The sequence below is a fragment of the Aspergillus ambiguus genome (genome assembly GCF_047715705.1).
Source record: "Aspergillus ambiguus strain CBS 117.58 unplaced genomic scaffold BDV59scaffold_48, whole genome shotgun sequence".
Classification (NCBI taxonomy): Eukaryota; Fungi; Ascomycota; class Eurotiomycetes; order Eurotiales; family Aspergillaceae; genus Aspergillus; species Aspergillus ambiguus.
In genome coordinates, this window is record NW_027395561.1 from 98,475 (window position 1) to 123,944 (window position 25,470).

General features: G+C 55.0%; 9 protein-coding genes across 9 annotated transcripts; 4 read left to right on the plus strand and 5 right to left on the minus strand.

The window, feature by feature from the left end:
• Window positions 1-111: 111 nt before the first annotated feature.
• BDV59DRAFT_187611 (putative glycerol dehydrogenase) lies at window positions 112-1,375 on the minus strand. The gene is made up of 4 exons (XM_073691251.1): window positions 1,215-1,375; window positions 868-1,164; window positions 436-816; window positions 112-380 (listed from the first exon to the last, which is right to left on the minus strand). Exons 1-4 carry the CDS (start codon window positions 1,276-1,278, stop codon window positions 184-186), a joined length of 939 nt encoding a protein of 312 aa, XP_073543723.1. The 5' UTR covers window positions 1,279-1,375; the 3' UTR covers window positions 112-183.
• Window positions 1,376-2,100: 725 nt separating this feature from the next.
• On the plus strand, window positions 2,101-3,233 carry BDV59DRAFT_210609 (inositol oxygenase). Its single transcript, XM_073695630.1, has one exon. It carries the CDS (start codon window positions 2,230-2,232, stop codon window positions 3,175-3,177), a length of 948 nt encoding a protein of 315 aa, XP_073543724.1. The 5' UTR covers window positions 2,101-2,229; the 3' UTR covers window positions 3,178-3,233.
• Window positions 3,234-3,565: 332 nt separating this feature from the next.
• Window positions 3,566-4,697, minus strand: BDV59DRAFT_205679 (putative NAD binding Rossmann fold oxidoreductase; the record flags this gene model as incomplete). The annotated part of the gene is made up of 2 exons (XM_073694683.1): window positions 3,566-4,306; window positions 4,371-4,697. 2 exons carry the CDS (start codon window positions 4,695-4,697, stop codon window positions 3,566-3,568), a joined length of 1,068 nt encoding a protein of 355 aa, XP_073543725.1.
• A 148-nt stretch (window positions 4,698-4,845) lies between these two features.
• On the minus strand, window positions 4,846-6,758 carry BDV59DRAFT_124061 (uncharacterized protein). Its single transcript, XM_073686857.1, has 4 exons — window positions 6,399-6,758; window positions 5,905-6,340; window positions 5,715-5,848; window positions 4,846-5,658 (listed from the first exon to the last, which is right to left on the minus strand). The coding sequence occupies exons 1-4, from the start codon at window positions 6,704-6,706 to the stop codon at window positions 4,947-4,949; spliced, it is 1,590 nt and encodes a 529-aa protein (XP_073543726.1). The 5' UTR covers window positions 6,707-6,758; the 3' UTR covers window positions 4,846-4,946.
• Window positions 6,759-6,881: 123 nt separating this feature from the next.
• tor (putative TOR pathway phosphatidylinositol 3-kinase TorA) lies at window positions 6,882-14,503 on the minus strand. The gene is made up of 4 exons (XM_073691252.1): window positions 14,251-14,503; window positions 13,238-14,189; window positions 7,501-13,183; window positions 6,882-7,446 (listed from the first exon to the last, which is right to left on the minus strand). The coding sequence occupies exons 1-4, from the start codon at window positions 14,375-14,377 to the stop codon at window positions 7,057-7,059; spliced, it is 7,152 nt and encodes a 2,383-aa protein (XP_073543727.1). The 5' UTR covers window positions 14,378-14,503; the 3' UTR covers window positions 6,882-7,056.
• A 705-nt stretch (window positions 14,504-15,208) lies between these two features.
• Window positions 15,209-18,067, plus strand: BDV59DRAFT_196063 (bifunctional aldehyde reductase/mitochondrial ribosomal small-subunit protein Mrp51; the record flags this gene model as incomplete). Its single annotated transcript, XM_073692663.1, has 6 exons — window positions 15,209-15,230; window positions 15,285-15,336; window positions 15,401-15,533; window positions 15,591-15,881; window positions 15,935-16,422; window positions 16,714-18,067. 6 exons carry the CDS (start codon window positions 15,209-15,211, stop codon window positions 18,065-18,067), a joined length of 2,340 nt encoding a protein of 779 aa, XP_073543728.1.
• Window positions 18,068-18,261: 194 nt separating this feature from the next.
• On the plus strand, window positions 18,262-19,213 carry BDV59DRAFT_124107 (40S ribosomal eS17 domain-containing protein). Its single transcript, XM_073686858.1, has 4 exons — window positions 18,262-18,443; window positions 18,516-18,641; window positions 18,700-18,897; window positions 18,951-19,213. Exons 1-4 carry the CDS (start codon window positions 18,423-18,425, stop codon window positions 19,023-19,025), a joined length of 420 nt encoding a protein of 139 aa, XP_073543729.1. The 5' UTR covers window positions 18,262-18,422; the 3' UTR covers window positions 19,026-19,213.
• Window positions 19,214-20,377, minus strand: BDV59DRAFT_124108 (Rtr1/RPAP2 family protein phosphatase). Its single transcript, XM_073686859.1, has one exon. It carries the CDS (start codon window positions 20,338-20,340, stop codon window positions 19,402-19,404), a length of 939 nt encoding a protein of 312 aa, XP_073543730.1. The 5' UTR covers window positions 20,341-20,377; the 3' UTR covers window positions 19,214-19,401.
• Window positions 20,378-21,074: 697 nt separating this feature from the next.
• BDV59DRAFT_124131 (SH3 domain protein) lies at window positions 21,075-25,462 on the plus strand. The gene is made up of 3 exons (XM_073686860.1): window positions 21,075-23,027; window positions 23,086-23,181; window positions 23,239-25,462. The coding sequence occupies exons 1-3, from the start codon at window positions 21,287-21,289 to the stop codon at window positions 25,050-25,052; spliced, it is 3,651 nt and encodes a 1,216-aa protein (XP_073543731.1). The 5' UTR covers window positions 21,075-21,286; the 3' UTR covers window positions 25,053-25,462.
• Window positions 25,463-25,470: the final 8 nt, after the last annotated feature.

Here is a 25,470-nt window from a genome sequence, read left to right on the forward strand (position 1 = left end):
TCATGTGATTTGAAGTGAAAAAGCATGATGCTTGAGCAAGATAAGAATACTTGTTCCGGGATAGGGTGCATAGCACGTCAAAGAGGCCGAAGGTCAATATACCGCACATATAGCTGCATAACAATTGATTCATGTCTATAAGGATATCTTATGTACACTTCCCTTCTAATATCGCTCTACCATCTACGACTTGTCGGGGAATCCGAAATCAACCCCGAAGGGAGGATACACGAACCGCTGGAAGGATTTCGTGGCGGCCAGGCCGTCGCTGTACTTGGCGATGGTGGCCATGTCCTCCGCGTCGAGTTGGACCAGGTTGCGGTTATCCTCGATGCGGGAGGGGGTGACCGACTTGGCCAGGACGGAGGATCCACGGGCAACTACAACGAGCATTAGGCGTTGCCACTCATACAAAGAGGTAAGAAAGATACATACCGTGCCAGCTCAGAAGCACCGTGGCGGGGGTAACGCCCTTCTTCTTGGCCACCTGGACAATGGGCTCGGCCGTGAACAACGGGCTGCCGGTGCTGCCCAGGGGACTGTAAGCGGTGACGTGGATGCCCTTCTGCTTGCAGAAGTCGACGATCTCCTGCTGGGGAAGGGAGGGGTGGTTCTCGATCTGGTTGACGGCGGGGACGATGGTGGCCTGGGGGAGGAGCTGCTCAAGATAGCGCACGCTGTAGTTGGAGACACCGATGGCCTTGGTCTTGCCGGTGCCGACGAGCTTCTCCATGTTCTTCCAGGTGGTGACGTGGGAGTGAGCATGGTCAATGTCACGGGAGCCGTCCGCTAGCTTGGGGAAAAGAGGGTGGTTGCCTGGTTTGCTGGTCAGTCGTCTTGTCTCTTCGGAGGATGTGGTAAACAAACCATTGGCGTTCATGGCCAGAGGCCAGTGAACCAGGTACAGATCGACGTAGTCCAGACCCAGGAGCTCCAGACTCTTGTCGAGGGCCTTTTCCACGCGCGTGTGGTAGGTGCACCAGAGCTTGGTGGTGACGAAGAGATCCTCGCGCTTGACCTTGCCGGAGGCGAGGGCCTCCTTGATGCCCTGGCCGACTTCCTGCTCGTTCTGATAGCAGTGGGCGGTGTCGATGTGACGGTAGCCGACCGAGATGGCATGGCTGACGGCGCGCTCGACCTCTCCAGGGGCGGATTGCCAGGTTCCTGGAAATTGTCAGCTGGTTGGTCGCGAGTGTCAATGACTAGGAACATACCGAGACCCAATGCGGGGATCTCCGCGCCGGTGTTGAGCTTGAACTTGGTGTCGCAGACGGCCATGATGATTGTTGAAAGGATGAATTGGTCAATTGAGAGGGAAAAAGCGAATAGAGGAGAGATATAATACAGGGAAAGGAGAGAAAGAAGAAGAAGAAATGGAATGAGGGGAGAAAAACAGCCCCTCCCCCGCCACTACTCGGGGTGGTTTTTCCCCCAATCACCGCGGCCTCGGGCTATTTGCCCCCGACTTCCCCGGACGGAGTTTCTCTTCTTTCTCCCTTCTCTCCCGTCTTTCTTTTCAGAGACATTCGCTGACACTCACGACTATTTTGTCTATTCTCTGTACGGTCTCTACACTACTTAATTCTAAGATCCTTCATTCGAAAATGCAAAGACCCGCTGGTGACGACACCGTCGGACGCCGCGCATCATGCATCATCTCATGCATCAAGCAACCCCCGAAAGAGGAAAAGAAACAGAATAAGAACCTCACGAAGAGAAATCCTTCCCGGCTGACAAAGCCCTCGGAAACCTGAATCCTTTCCCAATGACGGAGGAATCCCCGGGCCATCTCCGGGGAGGGTGTGGATCCTGGTTCCATCCACTGTCATGGCGTCCATGGCGTGCCTGTGCGGGCGATCCCCTCCACTCCCATGGTTCCATCGTCAACTGGGCTGGACAGCCTCGACAACGGAACCCAGAATCCGATCGACGTGACACACCCCAGTCGCCAGTATGGGCAGATCTCCCATCGGTCGTTGGAGGATTGCAAAGTGCCATCTGGGGATTGGATGATGTTCGGATTCCAGATGCCTTCTCCTTCACTCTGATCCACTATACGGCACTTTCCAGTGCATCTTGGTTCTCATCTTCACTACAAAACAACCGTCCGTACGGCAACTCCCATAAACCCGTTATATATACCCCCTTCTCCGGCCCGGAGCTCATCCTCATCTCCCCACCATCCTTCTACATCCTCCACACTCAAAAGAAACAGAATTTACGCCCATCATGGCACCCGTCGCTATCACCCCCGAAGTTCCCGTCTTCAACACCAAGCGTGATGGGCAGGCCCTCGAGGACCTGTCCGACGCCATCGACAACGTCAACGTCCTGAAGCAGCAGAAGCAGGCCGAGAAAGACCTCTACGAAGAGTCCGAGTTCGACAAGAACAAGGACAAGACCCAGTTCCGCCAGTACGAGGACGCCTGCGACCGCGTCAAGAACTTCTACAAGGAGCAGCACACCAAGCAGACTGTGGCCTACAACCTCAAGGCGCGCCATGCCTTTCACTCCAAGACCCGGGCTGAGATGTCCGTGTGGGACGCGATGGAGAAGCTCAACACGCTGATCGACGAGTCCGACCCGGACACCTCGCTGTCGCAGATCGAGCACCTGCTGCAGTCCGCCGAGGCTATCCGCCGCGACGGCAAGCCCCGCTGGATGCAGCTGACCGGCCTGATCCACGACCTGGGCAAGCTGCTGTACTTCTTCGATGCCCAGGGCCAGTGGGACGTCGTGGGCGACACCTTCCCCGTCGGCTGCGCCTTCGACGACCGTATCATCTACGGCACCGAGTCCTTCAAGGACAACCCGGACTACGGCCACGAGATCTACGGCTCCAAGTTCGGCATCTACAGCCCCGGCTGCGGCCTCGACAAGGTCATGCTCTCCTGGGGTCACGACGAGTACCTTTACCACGTCGTCAAGGACCAGAGCACCCTGCCTGATGAGGCGCTTGCCATGATCCGTTACCACTCGTTCTACCCCTGGCACAACCAGGGCGCATACCACGAGCTGATGAACGACCACGACAAGGAGATGCTCAAGGCGGTCAAGGCGTTCAACCCCTACGATCTGTACAGCAAGAGCGACGATGTCCCGACGGTCGAGGAGCTGAAGCCCTACTACCTTGAGCTTATTGACGAGTTCTTCCCCAGCAAGGTGCTGAAGTGGTAGATTGTTCGTTTAAGAATTATCTGAGCAATGTTTCTTTTTTTGCATTATGAGCGACGACAATAAACTGTATGACTTTTTTATGAATAAATTGTTGATTACCGGCTCCTACTCTGTCCCCGTAGCCTCGGAAACGAGTTCCCGAATGTACTCCGTAACCAGCTTAAAATATCCAGAAAATATATATATATATATTTTTAAAAAAAAAATAGTAAACTCAAGTAGATCCCTGAATCTGGTACTAAATCCGATAAGCTTATCAAGCGTCCTCTACGTCGTGCTCCTATTGCACTTATTGTATAATACCTATACCGATTACCAAGCTACATCAACAAACCAGTCATGTACATCATGCAATCGTATTTAACCAACAAGTCTATGTAATTCTAATCTATAGCTTCGTCTTCTCCAGGCGCTTCCCGTTCTCGTCGAAGAAGATCTTTTGCCCCGTAATCAGCGACTCCTGCAGCGCGGCGCCGATGCGCACGGCCTGAACGGCGCCCTCGAGCTTCAACGGCACGGGGGTGTTCTCCAGACAACAGGCGGTGAACTCATTCGCCTCGGTGACAAAGGCATACTCGAAGCGATCGTAGTAGTGCTGGGGGATCTCGCGGCGGATGCCGGAGTTGTCAAAGATGTTGACGAGGTTGAGGGCGGGCTGGGCGTTGACGGTGACCTTGCCGCGGGTGCCGATGATCTCGGTGGTGTCCTCCTGGCCAGCGGCCATCATGCGCGAGGCGTAGAAGTAGGCGACCTTGCCGTTGTAGAACTCGACCAGGCCGACGGCGTTGTCGCGGTCGTTGTGCTTGCGCAGGTCGGGCTCGACGGCCGTGATGCCCACCGCCGACACGGACTTGACGCGGCTGTCCTGCCCGAAGAACCACAGCGTCAGGTCGATGTCGTGGATGGAGCAGTCGACGAAGATGCCGCCCGAGAACTGCGCGTACGCCACGAAGAACCCCGTCGGGTCGAGCTTGTCGCACGTCTGACTGCGCAGCACCGATGGCTCCCCCAGCGCCCCGGACACCATCTTGCTGTAGGCGTCACGGTACGAGGCGTCGAACCGCCGCGAGAACCCGCACATCACCTTCAGTTGGGGCTTCTTGGCGGCGGCGTCCAGGACGGTTTGGGACTGGGTTGCCGTTAGTGGGAGGGGGGATTGTCTCCTAGGAGAGAACGGGGGGAACGGGACGCACAATCTCCACACTGGTCGACAAGGGTTTCTCGCACAGAACATGCTTGTTTGCCTCAATGGCCTTGATGGCTTGTTCGGCGTGCACGGCGGTCGCGGAGGCCACCACGACGGCCTCCAGACCCTCATGCTTGAGCATGTCGTCGTAGTTCTTGTACAGCTTGACTCCGTACGGAGCCAGATGGACCTTGGCCCATTCGAGTTCGCTATCGTCGGGGGAGCTGGCGGCCACCAGCTCGGCGCGGGGAGTGCGCTCGAGGAAGTTCAGGGCATGACGTTTACCCATGCGACCGAGGCCGGCGCAGCCGATCTTGAGCTTGGTGGCAGACATGATGTAGAGGGAGGACAGAGGGATGTTGAGCGATGTAGAGGGGGGTGAAGAAGAATTGAGGAGGTATTTATGAGGAGAAGAGAGAGAGAGAGAGAAGTACAAGACGGAAACTGACTTCCATAAAGGCCGACCCCAGAACGGGAATTTATCCCGTGGGGCAACTTCCTCCGCCGTCGATCTCCCCGCATTTTCTACTGTGTACAAGACTCCATACTCCATATCCCATACTCCATCCCATATCTTCCGCCACTATTTCTCCTTTTTCTCCTCCTTCCGTTTCTTCTTCTCCGCCGCGTCCACATATCCATCGCCTCGCATCCAAGCCAGCGACTTGCGCACTCCAGCCCCTTCCACCGCCGCCGGTCGTGACTCCAGAATCGCCCCGGCCAACGCCCACGACAGCACAAATATCATCAGATCGCCTCCTTTCCACCCCGTCCACCGGCCCCGTTTCACTCCTGTCTTCCAGGCTGAGTCTATCGCCGCCCGGAAGATCGCCAGGTACGCGCTGCGACTGTGCGTGAGAACCGCGAACGGCACGCCGGCCAACGCGCCGCTCAGGTAGAACCGTTTCGTTGGCAGCATTTTCCGCGGGAGAAGTCCATTCCACAGGCAGAGACTGCCCCATGCTAATCCCGCCGACGAGGAAAGCACCGCCGTCAAGGCGATAATCTGCTTCGAAACCTTGTTCGCCGTTGTGATCGGATGCGCCATGAAGCTTTTGAACTTCAGCGCCGAGATCGCCAGGGTGGCCGTGGTCAGCACCCGAGCGAGCGGCGGCGCCGTCAGTAGGATATGATGTAGAAATGCTGTTCCGCAGCTAGGGCTACTTGGATGCATCAGCGCACAGGAGAGGCTTTCAATCGACGGGTGTGCCGGGCCAGTGATCGGAGAAATCGATTGAACGGCGGACGGCAAAGTCTTGGAATCCCCAGGGTGGAGGATAGGCGATACAAATGCCCTGGACAAGTTAGCCACCATATTATTACTGGTAAGGTAACTCCAAGGAACACTCACGGCCAGCGGAGGTTAGCAATCGTCGCAAGCGAATCCACAATCTCCTCCTTGGCAGGCCAGGCCACTCCGGCGGCCACGGTCTCCGGCCGCTCTTGTATGTAAGCCTTCGAACTGAGGAGTATGTTTCCAAACCACTACATCCCGTCAGTAAAGATTCCCACCAGAAAGCTTAAGGACCAGTGTCACCGACATTAGGAGCGGCCTCGCGGTCAAACACAAACGCATGGAATAACTGCGCGCAGGAAATCGGCATCAAGAGCCAGCTGCCAAACCACTCCGGTCTGCTCTCCAAATACCCCTTCTCATCCAAGACATTATAAAAGAAATCCAAGCTCCGCGTGGCCATGTAGATCGCCAGTCCTCTGCGTAGCTGCTCCTGTGGCGCGATCCCCAATGCAAAGCCCGCCACGCTAGCCCCTACCGCCGGGGCGAATCGCGACGTCAGCGCCTTTGATACCCGGGGGTTACGAATACGGAATGGCTCGGCATCGTTGGTGCGAAGGTTGGCGCGCAACCGTGTGAAGAAGCGATAGAGCAGTCGGTGGAGAAGCAGGACGAGGGAGAACGAGAGGGAGAGACGGAAGTTGGGAGACCGAAACCCGGACGTGCGAGCGGTGGCTTTCGGGCTATGCATCGAGTCAGCCTCGATCTTCTGCATATAGTCCCGATGGGGAATACACTCACCTGGGTTCTTTCCGGAGCCGACGTAGGATCAACTCGAGGGTCTTCAACAAGGCCCCCGACAGTAGGAAGACGCGTATCGACGCACGCACCGACGCTTCATTGTGTTTACTTTTAGAGCGGACGATAGCTTCAAATTTCGCTGGAGAAGGTAGCTGCGCCTGCAGTCCAGGTGCGCGTCGGCCAGCGTAGTCGTGGAGGAGCTTGTACTCCTTGGCACTCAGCGAGATGCGGAGAGCGTTGCGCAGGACCGGATGAAAGGCCGGCGACCCGTCCGCAGGGGGAGCGGAAGAAGAGGAAGCAGATGCCATGATGGATGAAACTGTCTGGTCGAGTGGGTGTGAGGTGGGAACTCACATGGTGTTTGACAGAAGGAAGAAAGGATGATGATGGGGAGAAGAAAGTCGTCATTAGGGGAGCGGCCCGTGACCTCGGCTATCCGTCCGCAGGAACTACACGCCTCTACTCGCCTATACTGATATGAACGTGGATCTCGATTATCTCACAATAACCACCTGGATCAGGCATAAGTCTACAAAGTCAAGAAAAAGTAGAAGAAGTAAATACTAGTATCCCCCGTGCCATGCAAGAGAACGGAAAGAAAATCCAGATCACACACAACTTGACGCCATCGTAAAAAGAAAAAAAAAAATCCTCCAAATCACCAGAAACTGCACCATCCAATCCAGTGCTGGCAGATATTCTCTACACTCGTGGCTTGAGCCAGAAGTTTGTCCACCTGTTCACTGATATTCAGTTCTTCGCTGGGCTTGAAATCCCGGCCTGTCAGCTTCTCCTTGACACGCGCGAGCACCTGGAGCGCCCGGGCATTCTGGGCCTCACGGGCCTCGTTCGGGATGCCCTCTTGCGCATCCAGAATACCTCCTTCCAGGATGGAAGGTCGGCGGTGACGGGAAAAATTGCTGGGCTGAACCCCATGCTCAATATTGACGTTGCTAATCACCGACTGCCGTCGCTCCGATGAGAACGGCATGCGATCAGGAGACTCGCGGATCCCGAGACGCCAGTTGATCAGTGGATCATGAATGAACTAGACAGCAGTTAGTAAAAGTCCCCGGAGGCTTTTCACTTGAGTAGAACTTACAGCTTCCAAAACCGCCATAAGCGAATCCTTATTCTCCCGTAGCACACGCATGACTGCCTCACACGTAATGCGATAGCTTCCCTCAATGTTGCTGACTTCCATCGCGAAGGTCAACATACGCGTCAGCCGGAACGGCACCCGCTCCGGATACTTCTCGCGATGCATTGCAACCTCGAAGCAATCGCCGAAATCGATATGCACAACTTTGCCGGTAATCCGATCCAACAGAAGATTGGACGGGTGGCGATCGCCGAGTCCAAGGATGTAGCCCACCATCGACATGACACCAAGGGAACGTGTGTAATTCGTACGCCGCTCAAGCCAAGACTCAGAGCTCTTACTTTTCAGCCACAGGACACGGTAGAGGTCCTTGCCGGTGGTATTGTCCATGGCATACCCAAACACCTCGACCTTCTGCATCAGAGTCAAATTGTCGTAGTCAGGAGCCATCTGCAGCATAATCCGATGCTCAATGTTCAACAGAATGCGGCGGCTCTCACGGTACTCCTTGATCAACGCATGCAGCGTGTCACTGTTGCACACCCATCCTATGATACCGGAGTTCTGAGACAGGGGAATGGCAGGGAATCGTTGCACCGATAGGTGTCGTTTGAAACTCTCCCCATCATTGTCAAGAAGAGTATTCACCAGGCCAAACAGCTGCATAACTCTCTCGTCCTGGCGAATATCTTCGTGGCCCTTGAGCGCATACATGTAGGAGTTCCCATCGCTCCCCTTGAGCGTCATCCTCCGTGGACGCTTCTTCGTTTGAAGCACATGCAATATAGGGTCGAAGCTCAGGATTCGGATGATCGGTCGACCGCTCTGGTAGGTTCCGGGAACGGCCAGATCGAGGTCTGAGCAATCCTTAAGTTTAGGTGACACGTATTTCAGATCCAGCGTGGACAACTGCGGCAACTGTCGGCTGATCTTGCGGAATACCGTGTAATACAGATCCCAGGCTTGGTTCAGATCCCCAATCTCTTCAGTCTCGCGGTAGAGCATGCAGTAATGCCTAGCCTCGGCAAGATCGCGACCAAACGCTTGCGCAAACGACACTTCACGCAAGGTTTCAGCACCCCTATCGAGCATCTCATGAAGGGGTGCGAGAGTTGCAAACATTCCCTCGACATTGTGGTCTCCGAAGTACAACCGCGACGCCTCTTCCAACCCCTCATGCCAAAGCTCGTGCCACAGGACCGCAACCCTGATCAGCTCATGACTGACCAGATCAGCCTGCTCAACAAGTCTCACACTATGCTGGCGCATACTGTCCATGATACTGCTTGCAGACTGCGAACGTCGAGTAACATTCGATTTCATCGCAACAGTCAATGGATACACCAGGGCCTGGGGATGAGCTTTTCCGACCTCAGCGAGAAGACGGTGGACGGCGCTCCGAACTCTGATGTTAGGCTGGTTGATGCGTGCGATGAGCTGGGGCGTAACCGCAAGCCAGGTGTCAATATTTACAGCGGTGAACCCTTCGGTAACAACAGCATTGACTTCCTGATCGCCGCCATGTGTGAACCACAGTGTGAGGAATCTCAGCGTATCCTGCAACGACGACGTCGACGACAAAGCAATAGACCGAAGGAAGCCACGGATAGCAGGAATGACATGTTCTGTGACGATATGACCAGGAACCATGGCCATTGTGGCACCGTCTCGACTTGCTTGGCTTGCAATTGTCGTTACGACTTCAAAGTTCGCCAGAGCCCACGAGTGCCACGCTTTGTAGGAGTCCCGATTGTACTTTGTGGCAGCGGCGTATGAGCTCAGGACTTCTCGCACATGCTCCGGTTTCCAGTCACCCCGTTGCAACGCAGTCTGCCACTCGCCTTGCCGAAGGTAGCTCTTGGCCAAAAGCTTTCTGAATTTTGCCACGTCGCCAATTCGCTGACGGAGATCCATTATATCCGTATGGTTCACATCAACGATGCCATTTACACCATTGATTCCACTGTGTTCTGGTTGAGACATCATGATCGCGTTGAATCGTGTGAAGTCTTCAGTGAGGCTTGATGTGAATTCTTTCAGCATCTGCAGAGATTCGCGTTGATGTCCAGTAGCCCAACTGAACTTCAACCGCGCATAAGTAACCTCCGGCGGAGCAATGGCTCGTGTCCCATTGGTGTCAGACACAACCGTCTCCAAAGACGCCAAAGAGCGTTCGGCCAAGCCCATGCGGTTAGATTTGCGACACAGGTTCGCAAATTTGATCCACATGTCCATGTTTTCCCGGGGCGACGTCACGAGTGCTCTAACCTTGAGCATGCGCTGCCAGACCTCAATGTTTTGCTGACACCCAAGCAATCGTTTATTCCATGTTTGGCGCATCGCGTCCTGCTTCTCCGGGTCACCGATATTCTGCTTGTACGCAATAATTTCCTCCAATTCAGCAAGCATCTGGACCCGAACGACAACGTCGTAGGCACGGTTATACGACTCCCCAAGCAGAGCAGACAGTTCTGTATCAAGACCATTGCGCACTTTCTCGATATACATCCCTGCCTCTTCGAACTGGTTCCGATGAATAGCAAGAATGGCACCAAAGAATGATCTATCGGGTGACTGTTCCTTCATAACACCGAGATAAGAATCCATCAGCTCCCACTGACCGCGGCCCCAGGCAGCTGCCGCGGCCAGAGGGGCGATAGCCCGACGATGCTCCAAGGATGCCTGGTTCCACTTTTCCTGAGCAAGATCAGAAAGCACTTTCCACTCGCCAAGAGCGTGCAGGCACCGCATCTTGCCCATCGTGACACCGAAGGAATCCGGGTCGACCTTCTCGCGCCGCTTGTATGCAGCAAGTGCTTCCTCCCAGCGTTGCAGCTTTTCGAACCAGGTTTCCTTCAGCTCCACATCGCGATAGGCTTGGGCTTTCCGAAGAATACCAATGGCGGCGTCGGACTGCTGGAGCTGATTATTGATAGTAATCAAGGCCTCTACGGCACCTGAATTCTGGTCTTGTTCAAACTCCAATTCCTTGTAGTGGAGAGCTTTGGCGAATGCGTGACACTTGGCGGCGTACTTCCCAAGGGTGCGGATATCGATCGGAAGGGCCTTGTCGTCATGTTCCATGAACTCAGCAAGATTGAGGAGGACCTGCAGGATTTCAGGAGGGATGTTCGGAGAAGTGAGCGCCTTCTCTATGGACCGGACGAGTTCTTCTTGATACTGATCATAAAGCTCAGTCCAGCAGGACACGAAAGCTGCATTGAAAAGGTCTCTTGCCAGCGGCTGGTAAATACCCGCAAGACTTGCGCACGCACGCAGGGCTGGCGAGGGTGATTCTTTCAGTAGTTCCACACTGAACCGCCGGATCCATTCCTGCCAGTCCTCACGGGTTGACTTTTGAGAAGCATCCCACGCATTTTTCAGGTGCTGCTGGTTGACTACCATTTTCTTCTGGCCGATGTCTGGAATGGTGCTGTCTTCATTAAATTCGTTATTTTCGTCCGAGTTGAGATCCTGTGGAAGAGGGTCGCCCTTCTGCAACTTGCTTACTAGGATCTGATAGTTAACATGGTTAACCTGGTTGTGCTTCAGAACCTTGTTCAGGAGGTTGGTATAATGAGTGAAGTCTTGGCCGAGTTGGAAGATCAAAGCACAAATGCAGTCCATTGCAGCTTGCCGCAGCATACGGTCGTTGCTTGCGACTACTCGAGACAAGGAATGGACCATCAAGGATGCAAAGTCAGAAACGTTAACTTGGCGGGACAGTCTGGTAAGACTGTCAATGGCGGACTTTCGGATGCTCGGAGGATTCTGGGCTTTGTCGTAAAGGCGAACGATCGATGGAACAATCAAATGCATATACTCCTCCCCGCTTGCGCCGAACACCAAGAAAGCGTGAAGGATCCTTTCGGAGGGTTGGCGACGTGGAGTAGTATCCTTTTCAAGGGTATCAAGCATAGGCGGGATAAGCCCCGCAAGATACTTTTTGAACTCCCCTTCCAAAGCCTTGGAAATGGCCTCCACAAGGGACAATATCGTCGCCTGGACTTGATATGTAGCATCCCAGAAATCACGGATGACTTCGATGATTTCCGGAAGGAAGGCTCTGATGTGTTGCCGGACAATGTTAACCAAGATTGCCATTTGATTGAAGTAAGAGTCCAGTCGACTGGGGGGAGATCCTCTGATGACTGAAATGAACCCTGGGATGATCTGTCCAAGAAAAGGGACGCATTTCAGACCTAAAGTCTTGAAGATAATGACAATGGCTTCAATGACGGCGGAGTGATATTGAGCGAGTGAGTTCTCGCGCAGGATATTTTGCATCAGAGTGTTGATGACAACAGTTGGGTAGTATTCCTCATTTGATGGAGTCAGGCCCTGCATGATAAGTGCCACGTCGGATACATTCTGCACTTCGTTGATGTGATGGACGTCTGGGGTGGTCTCGCTTATCTGCTGATACTTATAGGGGTCCAGCGCACCCAAGATACCCAGCAACTTGATCGTCTCTTTCCGGAGAGAACCAGTTTGTTCGGTCTTGATGATATTGATGAGGACGGCGAGCAGGTGAGGATATTCAAGGTAAGGGTCAATGACGTATCCAGAGTTGCTAGCCAGTTGGCCCAAAGTTCGCAGCGCTGCTTCGCGCTTGGAGTGAGACGAAAGATCTTGTAACGCGTCCAAGATAATCGGCATGAGTTGAGGTAGGTATAACTTCATTTCGCCTCCTCCAACATTGGCAAGTTCCCCAACGGCCTTTAGGGTGGTCGCGGCAACGCCTGGATTGGCATCTGTTGCTTTTGGGAGCAAAGTTGTCACCATAGGGTCGACGTACGATCGGATAAGCTTCGTCGCATTCGAAACGAAAAGGCTGATTAGCTGGGCAGTCTCCTCCTTCTGACGAGCGGTACTGGCGAATCCGAGGCCTGTCAGGAGATTCACGAGCAACTTGCGCAACGGTGGGAAAACGTAAGCCGGATTCACGCTAGAAAGGCGACCGATAATGCAGATGGCAGCCTCCCGGACGGAAAAGACCTCGTCATTGACTGCCAAAAATAAGCAGCGAATGTTTTCTGGTCGCGCGAGGTGACGGTCAAATTTGCGATCCAATGACCACAAGACGGTACGCCGAATTTCTGGATCGGGATCACCGACACCAACAGTCAACAGTTTTTCGATGACCTCGCTCACAACCTGGATCGAATGACTACTGGTCTGGTTGATAATTGGGTCATGGACGAATAGTTGGCAACATGTAAGCGCCGAAGCTTTGCGGATCTCAGGATTGTCATTCTCAACATAGTTGATAGCGACATCACGAACGAACTCGTTGAGAATATGACCGGAGAAATCAAAGCTTCCCAACGTGTGAAGAGCGAGAGCTATTTCTCCATCGGTGTGTGGCTCCTGTGGAGCGAAATCTTTCGCAAATGATGGCATCGGAGGCAGTCGGCTCTCTGGGCATCCAAGTGGTCTGAACGGAGCGCCGTACAGGATCAAACTTAACATGTCTAAAAGCTTCTCTTGGATAGTCGGTTTGATCGGCGGGATATAATGGGCCATGTCAACCAGGGCTTGGGTCAGAGACTCGCTCAGACCGCAAGCGAATATCGGGTCGAGCAACGCTTCCATATATTTGTTGAGAGCTTGTCCGACGGCTAACGACAGCATACTGATGCATTCAAACATCGGTGCTTCGTCGATGCCAGCGCGATTTCTCCTTTTGAAAAGTCAGTCATTTTCACAGGTATTGTGGAAAGAGAGCATCTCTCACGCTTTCAGTGCCAGTCCCTCCCGAATGTAAACAATAATCCCGTCCAGATACTGGGCAATATTGCCGCCGACCGCATTGGCAATCTTGCCGATGGCGATGAAGGCTGCATTGCGTTCTTTATCTCGCTTTAGCTGCGCTTGGAGATAGACCATAAACCGGTGGAGATAAATCTCCGTGAAATCGACCGGGGCGTAAGAGGCAAGGATGGGGATTGTGAGAACAACTTGTGTGCGAATCTTGGGGTCGCGGTGGTCTTTAAGACGGAGGACAATTTCACATGCGTTCCTATAGTGCTCGTTCATAAACATAGCACCCTTCAGGAGGAGCTCTTTAAGCACCAAGAGAGAACCATGGATCCAGTCGATATTATTCGACTTCAATCCCTGCAATGCCTCGTCGTGGATCCGCGAGAACCACTGTTGTCGAACTTGGATATCTCTGGCGGCGATAATCTCGAAGCACTCGCTAACAGCCGCGGCAGCAGTTTCCCGGATGCCGACTTTGGGATCGCGAAGGGCCACCCAGATGAGTTCGAAGATCTGGGGCACGAAGCCGTAAAGGAGGGTCGGTGATCCTTTCGCAAGTTCTCGAATGACCAAAACCGCAGCAAACCGCCTGTTCTCCTGTCGCTCTGACTGGAGCCATTCGAGCGCTGACTGGATTTCACTCTCGACGAGTTCCGCCGTCAGAGCTCCGCCCGGTTTAGCCAAGCGGCCGAGGGCCCTGGCAGCGTAGACCAACACCACATTATCGTTGCTGCGGAGGGCGCTGCGGAGGTAGCTGGCGAATCGAGTCGTCTTTTGGGCATTATCGACACCGTCAAAGTCTATTAGGCGATCGAGAGCCAACAAGCCGCCGATTCGTTCGTGGGCGTCACTACCGGTGACGACGAGTTGCGCAATGCGTTGACTGACGGCGTTATAGAACTCGAGGAATTTCTCGGGCGGCCAGTCTGTCGGAAGAGAAATTTGTTAGTATGGAGCCGATATGCGACAGCGGATCGAAGAGCTTACCTCGCGAGATGGCCAGGACATTGTCATAAAGCTCGTAGGCAGCTCTCACGCGCGTCTCCTCATTCTTGGACTTCAACTCTACGAAGAGACGTTGAGTGACGTCCGTGATCGGACCCGCTTGCGCCATTCTTGCGTAGCACACCCTGGGGTGGACATTTGAAGCCAACCTCTAGGGCATGTACGATGACACGAGGTAAATGGAAGAAGGAGGGGGGAAGATAGAGTGAGATGGGCGGCGTGGATGATGAGGTGGGAGGCAGTTCGGAAGGTCTGACGGGGTTGATGCACGGGCCATCACATGGGCACTGGCCTGGGGCATCGACCTTCCGCTTTGGGGTGCATGAATCTACTCGCAGTACTGGTGCTGTGTACTGGTCTCAGTTGCGTGAAGTGTAGTGATCGTATGATATGTTTTTCCCCCATTCTGTGGTAATAATTTATTTTTGTCACGCCATTTATCTGAAGGATGTTCCATCTTCTATGTATTGTCGACAGTCAAGGGTCGGTGCCGATAATATCTCCTGTTGATTTCCTTGCATCTACAGACCACATGACCTTGGGAGAACGCTGCAGGTGTTTAAAGAGTACACTATTAAAACCCACCGAGGCCACACAATGTCGGAGCATGACTCCAACATCCGTCACCCACGACGCGGGATTTCGCGGAGTTAAGAATGGTTAATCCCCAGTACTAATTCCGCGCTTGGTTGACGCAAGCTCGCACGTTAATGGACATTTGTAATCATCGCCCATTCACCCTATCACCGTCGCATGATAACCTTTCCAGGGGCCACAGTGGGGGATGGAGATCACCATGGGGTACCCAGGTCGGCAAAAGGAGGGGCATGCATGCTGTCCGGAGTATGTATTTAAGGCAGACGACATCCTTGAACCCTAAGCATTATTTGAAGCAGCCTACACCATTACGAGTCCCTAGACTATTCAAAAGAACAACATTATGCCAAAGGTTCTGTTGACCGGTATGTAGCCCTCCGCTTTCCTATCCAATTGACTTTTATTCTCATATTGCATAGGAGGAAGCGGCTTCATCGCTGCTCATGTTCTCGATACCCTGCTGGCACACGGGTAATTGCGACATCCTTCGTTCCTCTCTTACCCGTCTCAACTGAACTAACGTGGGATGCTACAGGTTTGATACTGTCGTGACAGTCCGGTCTGAAGAGAAAGGCCAAAGAATTCTGGAGGCACACCCTAACACGCCCAAGGAGAAGCTTTCCTATGTGATCGTCAAGGATGTGGCGGCCGAAGGAGCATTTGACGAAGTAAGCGTTGCTTTTCGCCGTCTACTTTGCCCTTGCATGTCACTGACCATCACAAAGGCCGTAAAATCTAATCCTCCTTTCGACTACGTCCTTCATACCGCTTCTCCCTTCCATTTCAATGTCTCAGACCCCGTGAAGGACTTCCTAGACCCCGCGATCAAGGGAACCACCGGCATATTGAAGGCTATCAAAGCCTACGCCCCAACAGTCAAAAGAGTGGTCGTCACCTCGTCGTTTGCCGCAATCGTCAACCCCAAGGAACATGCCAAGGTGTACAACGAAACGATTTGGAATCCAGTCACCTGGGAGGAGGCCATGGATCCCGGTCAGACCTACCGGGCGAGCAAGGTACGGCGCTGCTGTCTTCTGTCTGTCCCGCTGCCCATACTAATTCCAAGAAGACATTCGCAGAGAAGGCCGCCTGGGACTTTGTCGAGAAAGAAAAACCGAACTTCGACGTCGCAACCATCAACCCTCCCCTTGTACTTGGCCCTGTTGTGCACTACCTGAACTCTCTCGATGCTATCAACACGTCGAACAACCGGATTGCCAGCTTGATCCAGGGCAACTGCAAGGACAAGCTTCCTCCCACCGGTACCTTCCTCTGGGTAGACGTCCACGAAGTTGCATTGGCTCATGTCCGGGCTATTGAGGTCCCTGAGGCCGGTGGCGAACGATTCTTCCTCACCGCCGGCTTGTATTCGAACAAGGAGATCGCCGACATCATTCGTGATTCCTTCCCAGAACTTGCCGACAAACTGCCTCCGAAGGATTCACCCAATGACACGCCTGCCGACATTTATGGCTACGACAATTCGAAGTCCATAAAGGTTCTAGGCATTAAGTACAGGTCTCTGAAGGAATCTGTAGTGGAGACCGTCAAGTCGCTGTTGACCATTGGAGCGTGATCCATCTAGATAGACAGTGGGCTCCAGTAGGAGTGGTTGGTTAAGAAAAGAGATTCGATAAATTGTTCTATGATGAAGAAACAATACGTACTACGTAGTTGAGAACGTCCAACGGAATTGCACTTGTGCACTTGTGGTCCGCCGTACATTCGGCCTTGGCAGGCACTGGTTGTCTCTCCGGCATCATCCAACTTTTCTCCAGCTCGCTCCGGGGGGAGAATAGCCTCAAAACACACCGCACATCCACCCACTAACGCCATGGCGTCCGCCAGGCTATCTCCCACAGCGAACCTGCTACGGAAGTCGCGTTTATTTGCACTTCCGCAGGCATTGAAGCCCCCGCAAGATCCTCCGACCTCCAAGGCCGTCTTCGAATCCGATACCGCGACGCTCCCCCATCCGGTCCGAGCCTCCATCGTCACCCCAGCATCGTCCCTAGCCAGAGGTGACTGGGGTCTGAAGCGACCCCTTCCAGCCAAGTCGACCTCCGCGAAGTCATCCCGCCCGGTTGTTCGGGTAAATGCCCTCGATACCTTTGAACATATCACCGATTTCGAGTCGGCAGCGGATCACACCGCGACCTTGGAAAAGTTCCAAGAGCTCCATATGCCCCTGTCTCTTCCCTCGAAGGTCAACTACGCCACGAGTATCGTCCCCAGACACCAGAGTCCTTTTGAATCGCATGTCGACAACACGGACACGAGCCAGGGCCTTGAAGACGCCGGTGCGAAGCAATTCAGACATTCCGGACCTTGGCTCGCAGGCCAGACGCAGGCCGAGTTCCAGGCCTACCTGAAACAAGTCAGCAAGAAAAAGCCGGAGCTGCTGCAGAAGCTTCGCGAGCGGTTCGTCTCGAAGCGCAATGCGGAGCGAAGGAAGCACGCCCAGGACAACGGAGAGGATCTGGCCGCGATCAGCCCGGTGGAAGTCACCGAGGAGGAATTCCAGACTTACCTCAAGTCTCTTCGCGCGGATCCGTTCTCGCTGGGCCCCGTCGTCTTCGAGCTGTTGGATCTTCCCTCCCCTCCCGCCGTCCCCAGCGATCGTATCGGCCACAAGTACTACCAGTCTCCCGGGACGAAACTGTCGTCGGCGGAATACGCCGTGTCCGGACCCCCCAAGACGCATCCCTCGGCTGGATTGAGCTACACGCGGTCTCATGCATTGATTTACAACCACCCCAAGTTTGGGCCTCAGGCCTACCAGCGTCCGGTGGAGGCGCGTATCCTGCGCCCGAAGGGTCGGTTCAAGGGTAGAACCTCCAAGGCGATTGCTGGTGTTGGTGGTATTGCCGTGGAGGACCTGAACGCGATGACGTTCGTTGAGCAGGGCTCGCCTCCCGGGCTGGCCTACTTCGATGCCTCTATCCCTGGGGGTGCCAAGTACTGGGTTACGCCCATCCGCGCCTCGGTCGATTCGGAGGGCAGAATTGGTCTGGCTTCCTACCGGGCCAGTGCTACTGCCAAGGCGCCCTACAACATCGAAGACTACAAGAAGCCTGGCGTGACAAGCATTTCCGATGTCGCCCGCGGTGATCAGCGGGTTGTCCCCAGACTGGACCGGGCGCGTTTCCGGGAAAGACAGGACATTGCCAATAACCTCATGAAGAATTTGAAGTCTTCGTAGGAGGCTGTGGTTGTCTGTTGGATCTGTTTTCTTCCATTGCATGGTTGTCGGGATTGTTGTACGATTAGATAGTCGGGTGGGCATATAAGCCGACGTGTGGCTTTTTCCTTATTTGTGATATAAAGCAGGCTACGTTATATTCTTTTTGTAAATTGAATCCTTGAGAATAGATTCTCCTGTCCATCCCATCTATGAAGCATCACGTGGTTATATTAGTCATCTGTTTAACGAGGGAGGTCACGGGATCTAGGGCTAGAGGAGTCAGCTGACCGTCGGCACTGTCGTCTTAAGCAAAATGGACGGATATTGAACCTTGATTTTCGAACATCCATCCCGCCAGCACACAACCGCCAAAATGGGTCGCGTCCGCACTAAGGTGAGTGATTGAAGAATCGCAACGCCATCAGAAGAAGAAAAATCTCGATTCTAACATATTCCTTTCATTTAGACCGTCAAGCGCTCCGCCAAGGTCATCATCGAGCGTTACTACCCCAAGCTTACGCTCGACTTCGAGACCAACAAGCGTCTGTGCGATGAGGTCGCTATCATTGCCTCCAAGCGCCTGCGCAACAAGGTAAGCACCGCTGTTTCCGGGGAGGCTGCGAAATGAATACTAACGCAGTTCGGTCCAGATCGCTGGTTATGCCACCCACCTCATGAAGCGTATCCAGCGTGGCCCCGTCCGCGGTATCTCCTTCAAGCTTCAGGAGGAGGAGCGTGAGCGCAAGGATCAGTACGTTCCTGAGATCTCCGCTCTGGATGTTTCCCAGACCGAGTCTGGCCAGCTTGATGTCGACACCGACACCAAGGACCTCCTCAAGAGCATGGGCGTAAGTATCTCGGGCGCAAAGGAGCAAATAACCCATCTAACAATCATGTTTAGTTCGACAACCTCAAGGTCAACGTTGTCGCTGTCTCCCAGCAGCAGCACCAGGACCGCCCCCGCCGCTTCCGGTAAAAAGTTTCCGACTTTCAAAATCTTCCCGGCTGGCTTCCAGCTATCTACATAGCTTAGACGGTCTACAGATACGGAATGAAAACGTGATTCCTGCTGAACAAGGTGTCGCCGATTCCCTCTGGGATGACGCTTGATCGCCAATTTCATCCTTTGGTCTATGTTCTGCCCACATCCATGGAGGCAGAACATCCGTAGACGATCCCGCAAGGAGTATTGTCTATGATGATGCTGGACTACGGATCTTGACAAGCCCTCTGCCTGAACTGTGGATTCCATCCTCGGTTTAACGTAGATACTGGGTATCATCCCTGAACGCCGACAAATGCCGTAAGTAACAACCATGGTCTATGCAAATTGGGCGAGGCCGTGCGACCCTTCAATCATCCCGGGGCATGTAGCCTTCAATGGAGCCCCCTTTCAGATCGTCGGGACCCATCTCAGGCGCTCTGACTGTTGGATGGAGATTCTGGTTCTCGCGGACTTGTACATCCACCCGACCGCCGTACAGAGCCGGTGAGTCACCACGCTCCAGGGCCAAATCGTAGGCATGATGCTCATCCCGTACGGAGAGCCTGGCAAGATCCTCAGCCATACGACTTGACGACGGCTGGCCCGGGCCCAACTGCAACCGGTCCAACTGACCAGCCACTTGGTTGACGGTAGCCGGATCTTTCGTCGTAGGACCCGACCGCGCTCGGCCTTCCTCAAGGAGAAGAATATCCTTTCCACGGCGATCATCGGCCCGTCGCTCCCAGACGGGCTCCTGGGCCAGCTGCACCCGGATATACATGGCGCGTTCGGCGCAGGCATCGGAGCACCACATCTCGAGCTTCTCGCGGGGAACGATGTTCATCTCACGACCGCGACCACCGGGACCGGTGCCCTTCGCCCCCCAGGTAATGCGGTAGGTGCCCTTGGCGTTCTCCTTGCGGTGTTCGCGCGGACAGAGAGCGTAGCCGCAGAGGCCCTCGATGTTGCGCTCGAGGATGAGGTTGTCGTAGTCGGCAGGCTGAAACGGAGCCAAAGCGGCCTTGAAGGTGTTTGCATCGTCGGGCGAGGGGGCGGCCGGGTCAGCGTCCGGAGCGGACGGGAAGGAAACGAGATCGAGAATGCGATCGAGAATAAGAGCCTCGGTGTCTTTCTGAGCTTGGATGCGGTGGGCGTGGTGTAGAGCGATGGCGAGATGGCGGGGATCGGCATCGGGCTTATTCTGCTGGTGGGACATTTGGGGTGGCATGGGAGAGGACTGAGGGGGAGAAGTGGAGGAGGCAGCATGAGCAGATGGGAGGGAGGTTTTTAGGGGGCGTGCGGACATGGTGGCGTGGGGGGGCAGAGAGTGGAAGAGGTGGTGGTGATATCGAGGAGATGATGCCGTGGGAGGAAAGCGGGAGGCGATAACTCTTGCCTCATAAGGGCGAGGATGGCACGTTCTTCCGTACAGAAACGGCAGGAGGGACCTCCCTACGGACCTGCCTAAGGGAGAAGGGAAGATAGAGGATCTCTACTTCCTCTTTTAGGGAGCATAGTATTTTCTAGGAAATGGAAGGAATGGAACGACCTCGGTAGGTCTCTCTCTCTGTATACCTTCAGGGATATACATAAAACGAACGAATCTCTGGAGAAGATAATCAAATCGAGTAGATTGTCCTCCCTAGACTCATCCTATAGAAAAGTAAAACTGTCCGGATTAATTAATTAATCCCCCGACCATTTTGAAACAAACCCAGCTTCGAGCACTTCATTCCTCCGACCGTCGATCAACGTGGCTCAGTTGGTGGTGGTGAGGGAGTGAGTGTCCCGCAGTGACGACCATCTTCTTCCACTTCCACTTCCTCTCTTCTCCCTCTTCCTCCTCCTTCTCCTCCGTCTCTCCCACCTACACTTCTCTCTCTCTCTTCCTCCCTCTCTCATCCTCTTCTCTCTTCTCCTCGACGAATTGCTTTCCCTCAATTCAGTCAGTCTCCCCCTTCTCCTTCCCTTCCCCGATCGTCCCGTTCTCCCGGTGACGTACCTCCCCCCCTCCCTCCTTTATCCCCCGGGACCCATCAGGCTGACATGTTATGATTCCGTCCGACTAGTTCACCCCAACACTAAACGATCTCTTTCCACCAGTCTTCATTGCCGTTGAGCACATCGGCTGATGTCCCTGTGCATCAACCTGTCTTGAGCCTTCCCCCCTTTTGTTGTTCCGTGGTGCTCCATCCCTAAGCACTCGCTCCTTTTTCTCCCACATCTCCGTGACAGGCCCTCCGGTGTGCCAGATGTCCAACCCGCCATTCACGGTCAGAGCGGTCTTCGAGTATTCGTCAGGCCACGATGACGACCTTACCTTTGCAATCGGCCAGGTAATCACCGTCACGGAGGAGGAGGATGCCGAATGGTACTTTGGCGAGTACACCGACGATGCCGGTTCCAAACGAGAGGGTATCTTCCCCAAGAACTTTGTGGAAAAGTATGAACCGCCAGCGCCTCCCCGCCCGTCCCGCCCGAGCAGGCCGAAGAGAGAGCCGGAGGTCGTCTCTCCGTCCGAGACCGCCCCCGTCGCTCCTCCCCCCGCGGCGGAACCTCTCCCTGAGCCGGAAGTAGAGGCCACTTCCATTCCCGCCCCTGCGCCGGCGCCGGCGCCGGCGCCGGTGGAAGAGGTGCCTCCGCCTCCAATGTCTCCTCCTGCGCCCGTGGAGACCCCTTCCAGTGAGGTTCCCCCTTCACCAAAGCCTGTGCCTTCCGCGGCCCCTGCCCCGCCGCCTCCCAGCGAAGCAGCCGAGCCAGCTCCGAAGGCCGCCTCCAAGCCTCCCCCTCCCGCGGTGGCCGAGAAGCCCACCGGCTCTTCATTCAAGGATCGCATTGCCGCCTTTAACAAGCCCGCCGCTCCTCCGATTGCGCCTTTCAAGCCGAGTGGCTACAGTTCTCAGAGCTTCATCAAGAAACCCTTCGTCGCGCCTCCTCCCAGCAAGAATGCCTACGTGCCGCCCCCAAGAGAGGCACCCCCCAAGATCTACAAGCGGGAGGAGGATCCGGAAGTTCAAGAACGTGCTGCGCGCGAACCGCCTGTCTCCGAGAGCCGGCCCCCGCCCCCGGCCCCCGTTGCGGCGGAAGATGCTGGAGAAGGTGCGGAAGATCAACCCAAGCCAACCAGCTTGAAGGAGCGGATCGCCCTCCTTCAGAAGCAGCAACTGGAACAAGCCGCTCGCCATGCGGAAGCTGCCCAGAAGAAGGAGAAGCCCAAGCGCCCCCCCAAAATGCGTACTGAGTCTCACGAAGACACCGCTACAGAGGACGTGGGGGCCGAGCCCGAGGCTGCCGAACCGACCCGCGACCACAGTACGGACACACTCAAGCCCGCTCCTGTCCCTGTCCCTGTCCCGCAAACGGCAACGCCGCCTCCCCCAGCACGGGAGTTGGCTAGTGACACAAATGATGCCGACGACTCCGCAGCCGCCGACTCTGAGGACGCAGCGGAGACATCCACCAGTAAGGAGGACTACGACGAACGGCGGACAGAGCCACAGCCCCCGACTCCAGCTCATGAGGAACCGAAGGAAGAAGGAAGCGACGACGGCCAAGGTGCAGAGGAGGCCGAGGAAGAGGAAGAGATGGACCCCGAGATCAAGCGGAGAATGGAGCTCCGTGACCGGATGGCAAAGATGAGCGGCGGAATGGGAATGATGGGATTCTTTGGTCCCCCTGGAGGCATGCCTGTTCCTGGGGGAGCTCCTCGCAAACAGAAGGCCCCTGTGGAGTCGGAAAGAAGTGCCCCAGACACCGAACGCGCTCCACCCGCTGCTGCTGCTGCTGCTGCTGCTCCTCCAGTTCCCGTCATGGCTCTGCCTGGGATGAATGTTTCCAAGCCTGCGGCCGGTCCAAGTGTCGAGAAGGATGAAGAGGAAATGCAGGCCACTCCATTGACTGAACAGCATCCCGCCGACGAAGTGCCCGATGTGGAAGAGGTCGTCCATGAAGAGCCATCGCGCGCCTCCACTGACCGACCGCCCGTTCCTCATGGTAAGTCTTGGTCATTCCGCTTTGTCTGCGTCCTTTCCTCATAAGCTCTATTCAACAGCTCGTCCGGCCCCTCCTCCACCCCCAATGGAAACTCGACCCGTCCCACCGCCTGTTCCCATGGAACAGCCCACCTCTCCGCCACCAGTCCCCGGAGGTAAGTGAAGAGTGGCCCTTATCCCTGCATACGTTTTGACTGCTAACTGTTTGAAAGGCCGCCCTGCGCCCGTCCCTCCTAGGCAGTCAACATCTGGCGACGCAGGTGAAGAGTCTGACGATGAACTCTCTGTCCATGCTAGAAATCTCTCTCTGAATGCTGCGGCGACCGAACATCCTGCTGTCCCTTCCGCTCCAGCCCCTCCAATCCCTGATCACCTTGATTCACGTCGCTCATCTACATACGATCCTACGTCTCCAAAATCGCCCACGCTACCGGCGGAGAAACGAATGAGCCGTCCTCCTCCGCCCGTTCCAACCAACCCCCCGGCTCCGGCGCAGAGTAGACCAGCTCCTCCGCCTCCGCCTGGCAATATCCGTCGTAGATCGACTGCGGACAGTCGGACCAGCACCACTTCCCAGCCCCGTCAAGCCGGTGAAGAGGTCGAGGGGGAGGTGACTGAGTATGACGGCGATTACGACACGGACATTGCATCCAGCGCTAAATTCAAGGACGCCTTGAAGGCTCATGGACGGGATTCCAGCCTTGACGAAGGTGCTATGACAGATGAGCATTCTCTTCAGTCTCCTCGCAGCCCCCATGAAGGTCGCCAGCCACCGCCACCTCCGCCTTCGGCTCCTCGTGCTGTTCCTCCTCCGCCGCCTATCCAGCCTCCCAAGAGTGCGGCCTCGAGACCGTCCTTGGATTCACCCAGAGGACCGCCTCCACCTCCTCCGCATAAGGAACCGTCTGTCGGGGATGGGGACGAATATGACCCTTATCGTTATACCGCCCCTCAGCATGGACTGCCTGCGCCGAAGGCGCCGCCTGTCCCAACTCGCACTGCGGAAGCGCCTCCCATCCCCCAACCAGGACCGGCGGCGGGTGAAGACTCCGACGATCTTTATGAAGCGTCGCCAGTGCAATCGCCATCGCAGACCCCAGCGGCTGAGAAGCGCAGTTCATTCGCGCCTCCACCCCCCAGCATGCCCCCTCCTGGACAGCCCTCCACGCCTCGGAGTAACCGGGCGTCTTTGGACATTCCGAGACAGCAATCTAACATGCGGAGATCCATGGACATAGGCCGCCCATCCGTCGATCAGGGGTTCATCGCCATGGACGTTGATCTGGCGGAAAGCAGCCTTTGGTGGACGCAGCCTAACATGCCTCCACCAGCGTTTCAAAACCGCAAAGACATTCTGTACGAGGTTGAAGAGTCCAGCTCTACCAAGCGCGGTGGTAAGACGACTGTAACGAAGGATGTCTATATCCTCTTCATCGATTACTCCCAGACTGTCATCACGGTGAACTTTGATGCTCGGAACCCCTCAGATGCTTCTCTCGAGCAGCGTCACGAGGCACCTCCCCTTCAACCCCGTCAGGATCAGCTCGAGAATGCCCATACGCAGATCGGAAACCGGATTGCCACCGCTGTCAACGCCATTCAGAACACAACGGTCGACGATGGTACTTCGCATGGGCTGGTCCAGCACCTAGTGAACCCGCTCTCCGACGCCCTCCGCCCTGTGGGCACCCGAGCTTATGGCGCCCTTGTGTACTCCAACCTGGCCAACGCTTCTGTGCAGCAATATGATGAGATCCGTGCTGGTGATATTGTCAGCTTCCGGAACGCACGTTTCCAGGGCCACAAGGGCACAATGCACCAGAAGTATAGCGCGGAGGTCGGTAAGCCCGACCACGTGGGTATTGTTGTCGACTGGGACGGCACAAAGAAGAAGATCCGCGCCTGGGAACAAGGTCGAGAGAGCAAAAAAGTCAAGGTGGAAAGCTTCAAGCTGCAAGACCTTCGCAGTGGCGAATGCAAGGTCTGGCGAGTGATGCCCCGGAGTTGGGTCGGCTGGGAGAGCTAGGCTTTCCCGTCTCCATCTGCTGTGATTAAATGATGAGAAGTACATGTGGGCTCCTTTTTGTCTTGATCTTCCCCTCTCCATGTCGAAGTTTCTGCAAGCGTGGACGGCTGAACAGAAGATGCGTAAATGATTTGATTCTGGTATATTTTAATACAACATGGTACATGACTCTACTTCACTGTGTTCTTCTTGGCTTTGCACAAGAACTCAGACTGTCGTCAAGTTCTGTCTGTATCTTGTCCACTGTTGTATGTATGTGACATTGAGGCCATTCGCTCAGCGGCACCATGTAATTATCCAAAAGAGGTCAGACTAGTAGTTACTATCATAGTCGTCTCTAGTCATCTCGGAGAGGTTTGTCTGCAGCTAATAAGATGACTCTCATTGATATGTCCAATCCAGATTTTCTGCCTCAGGA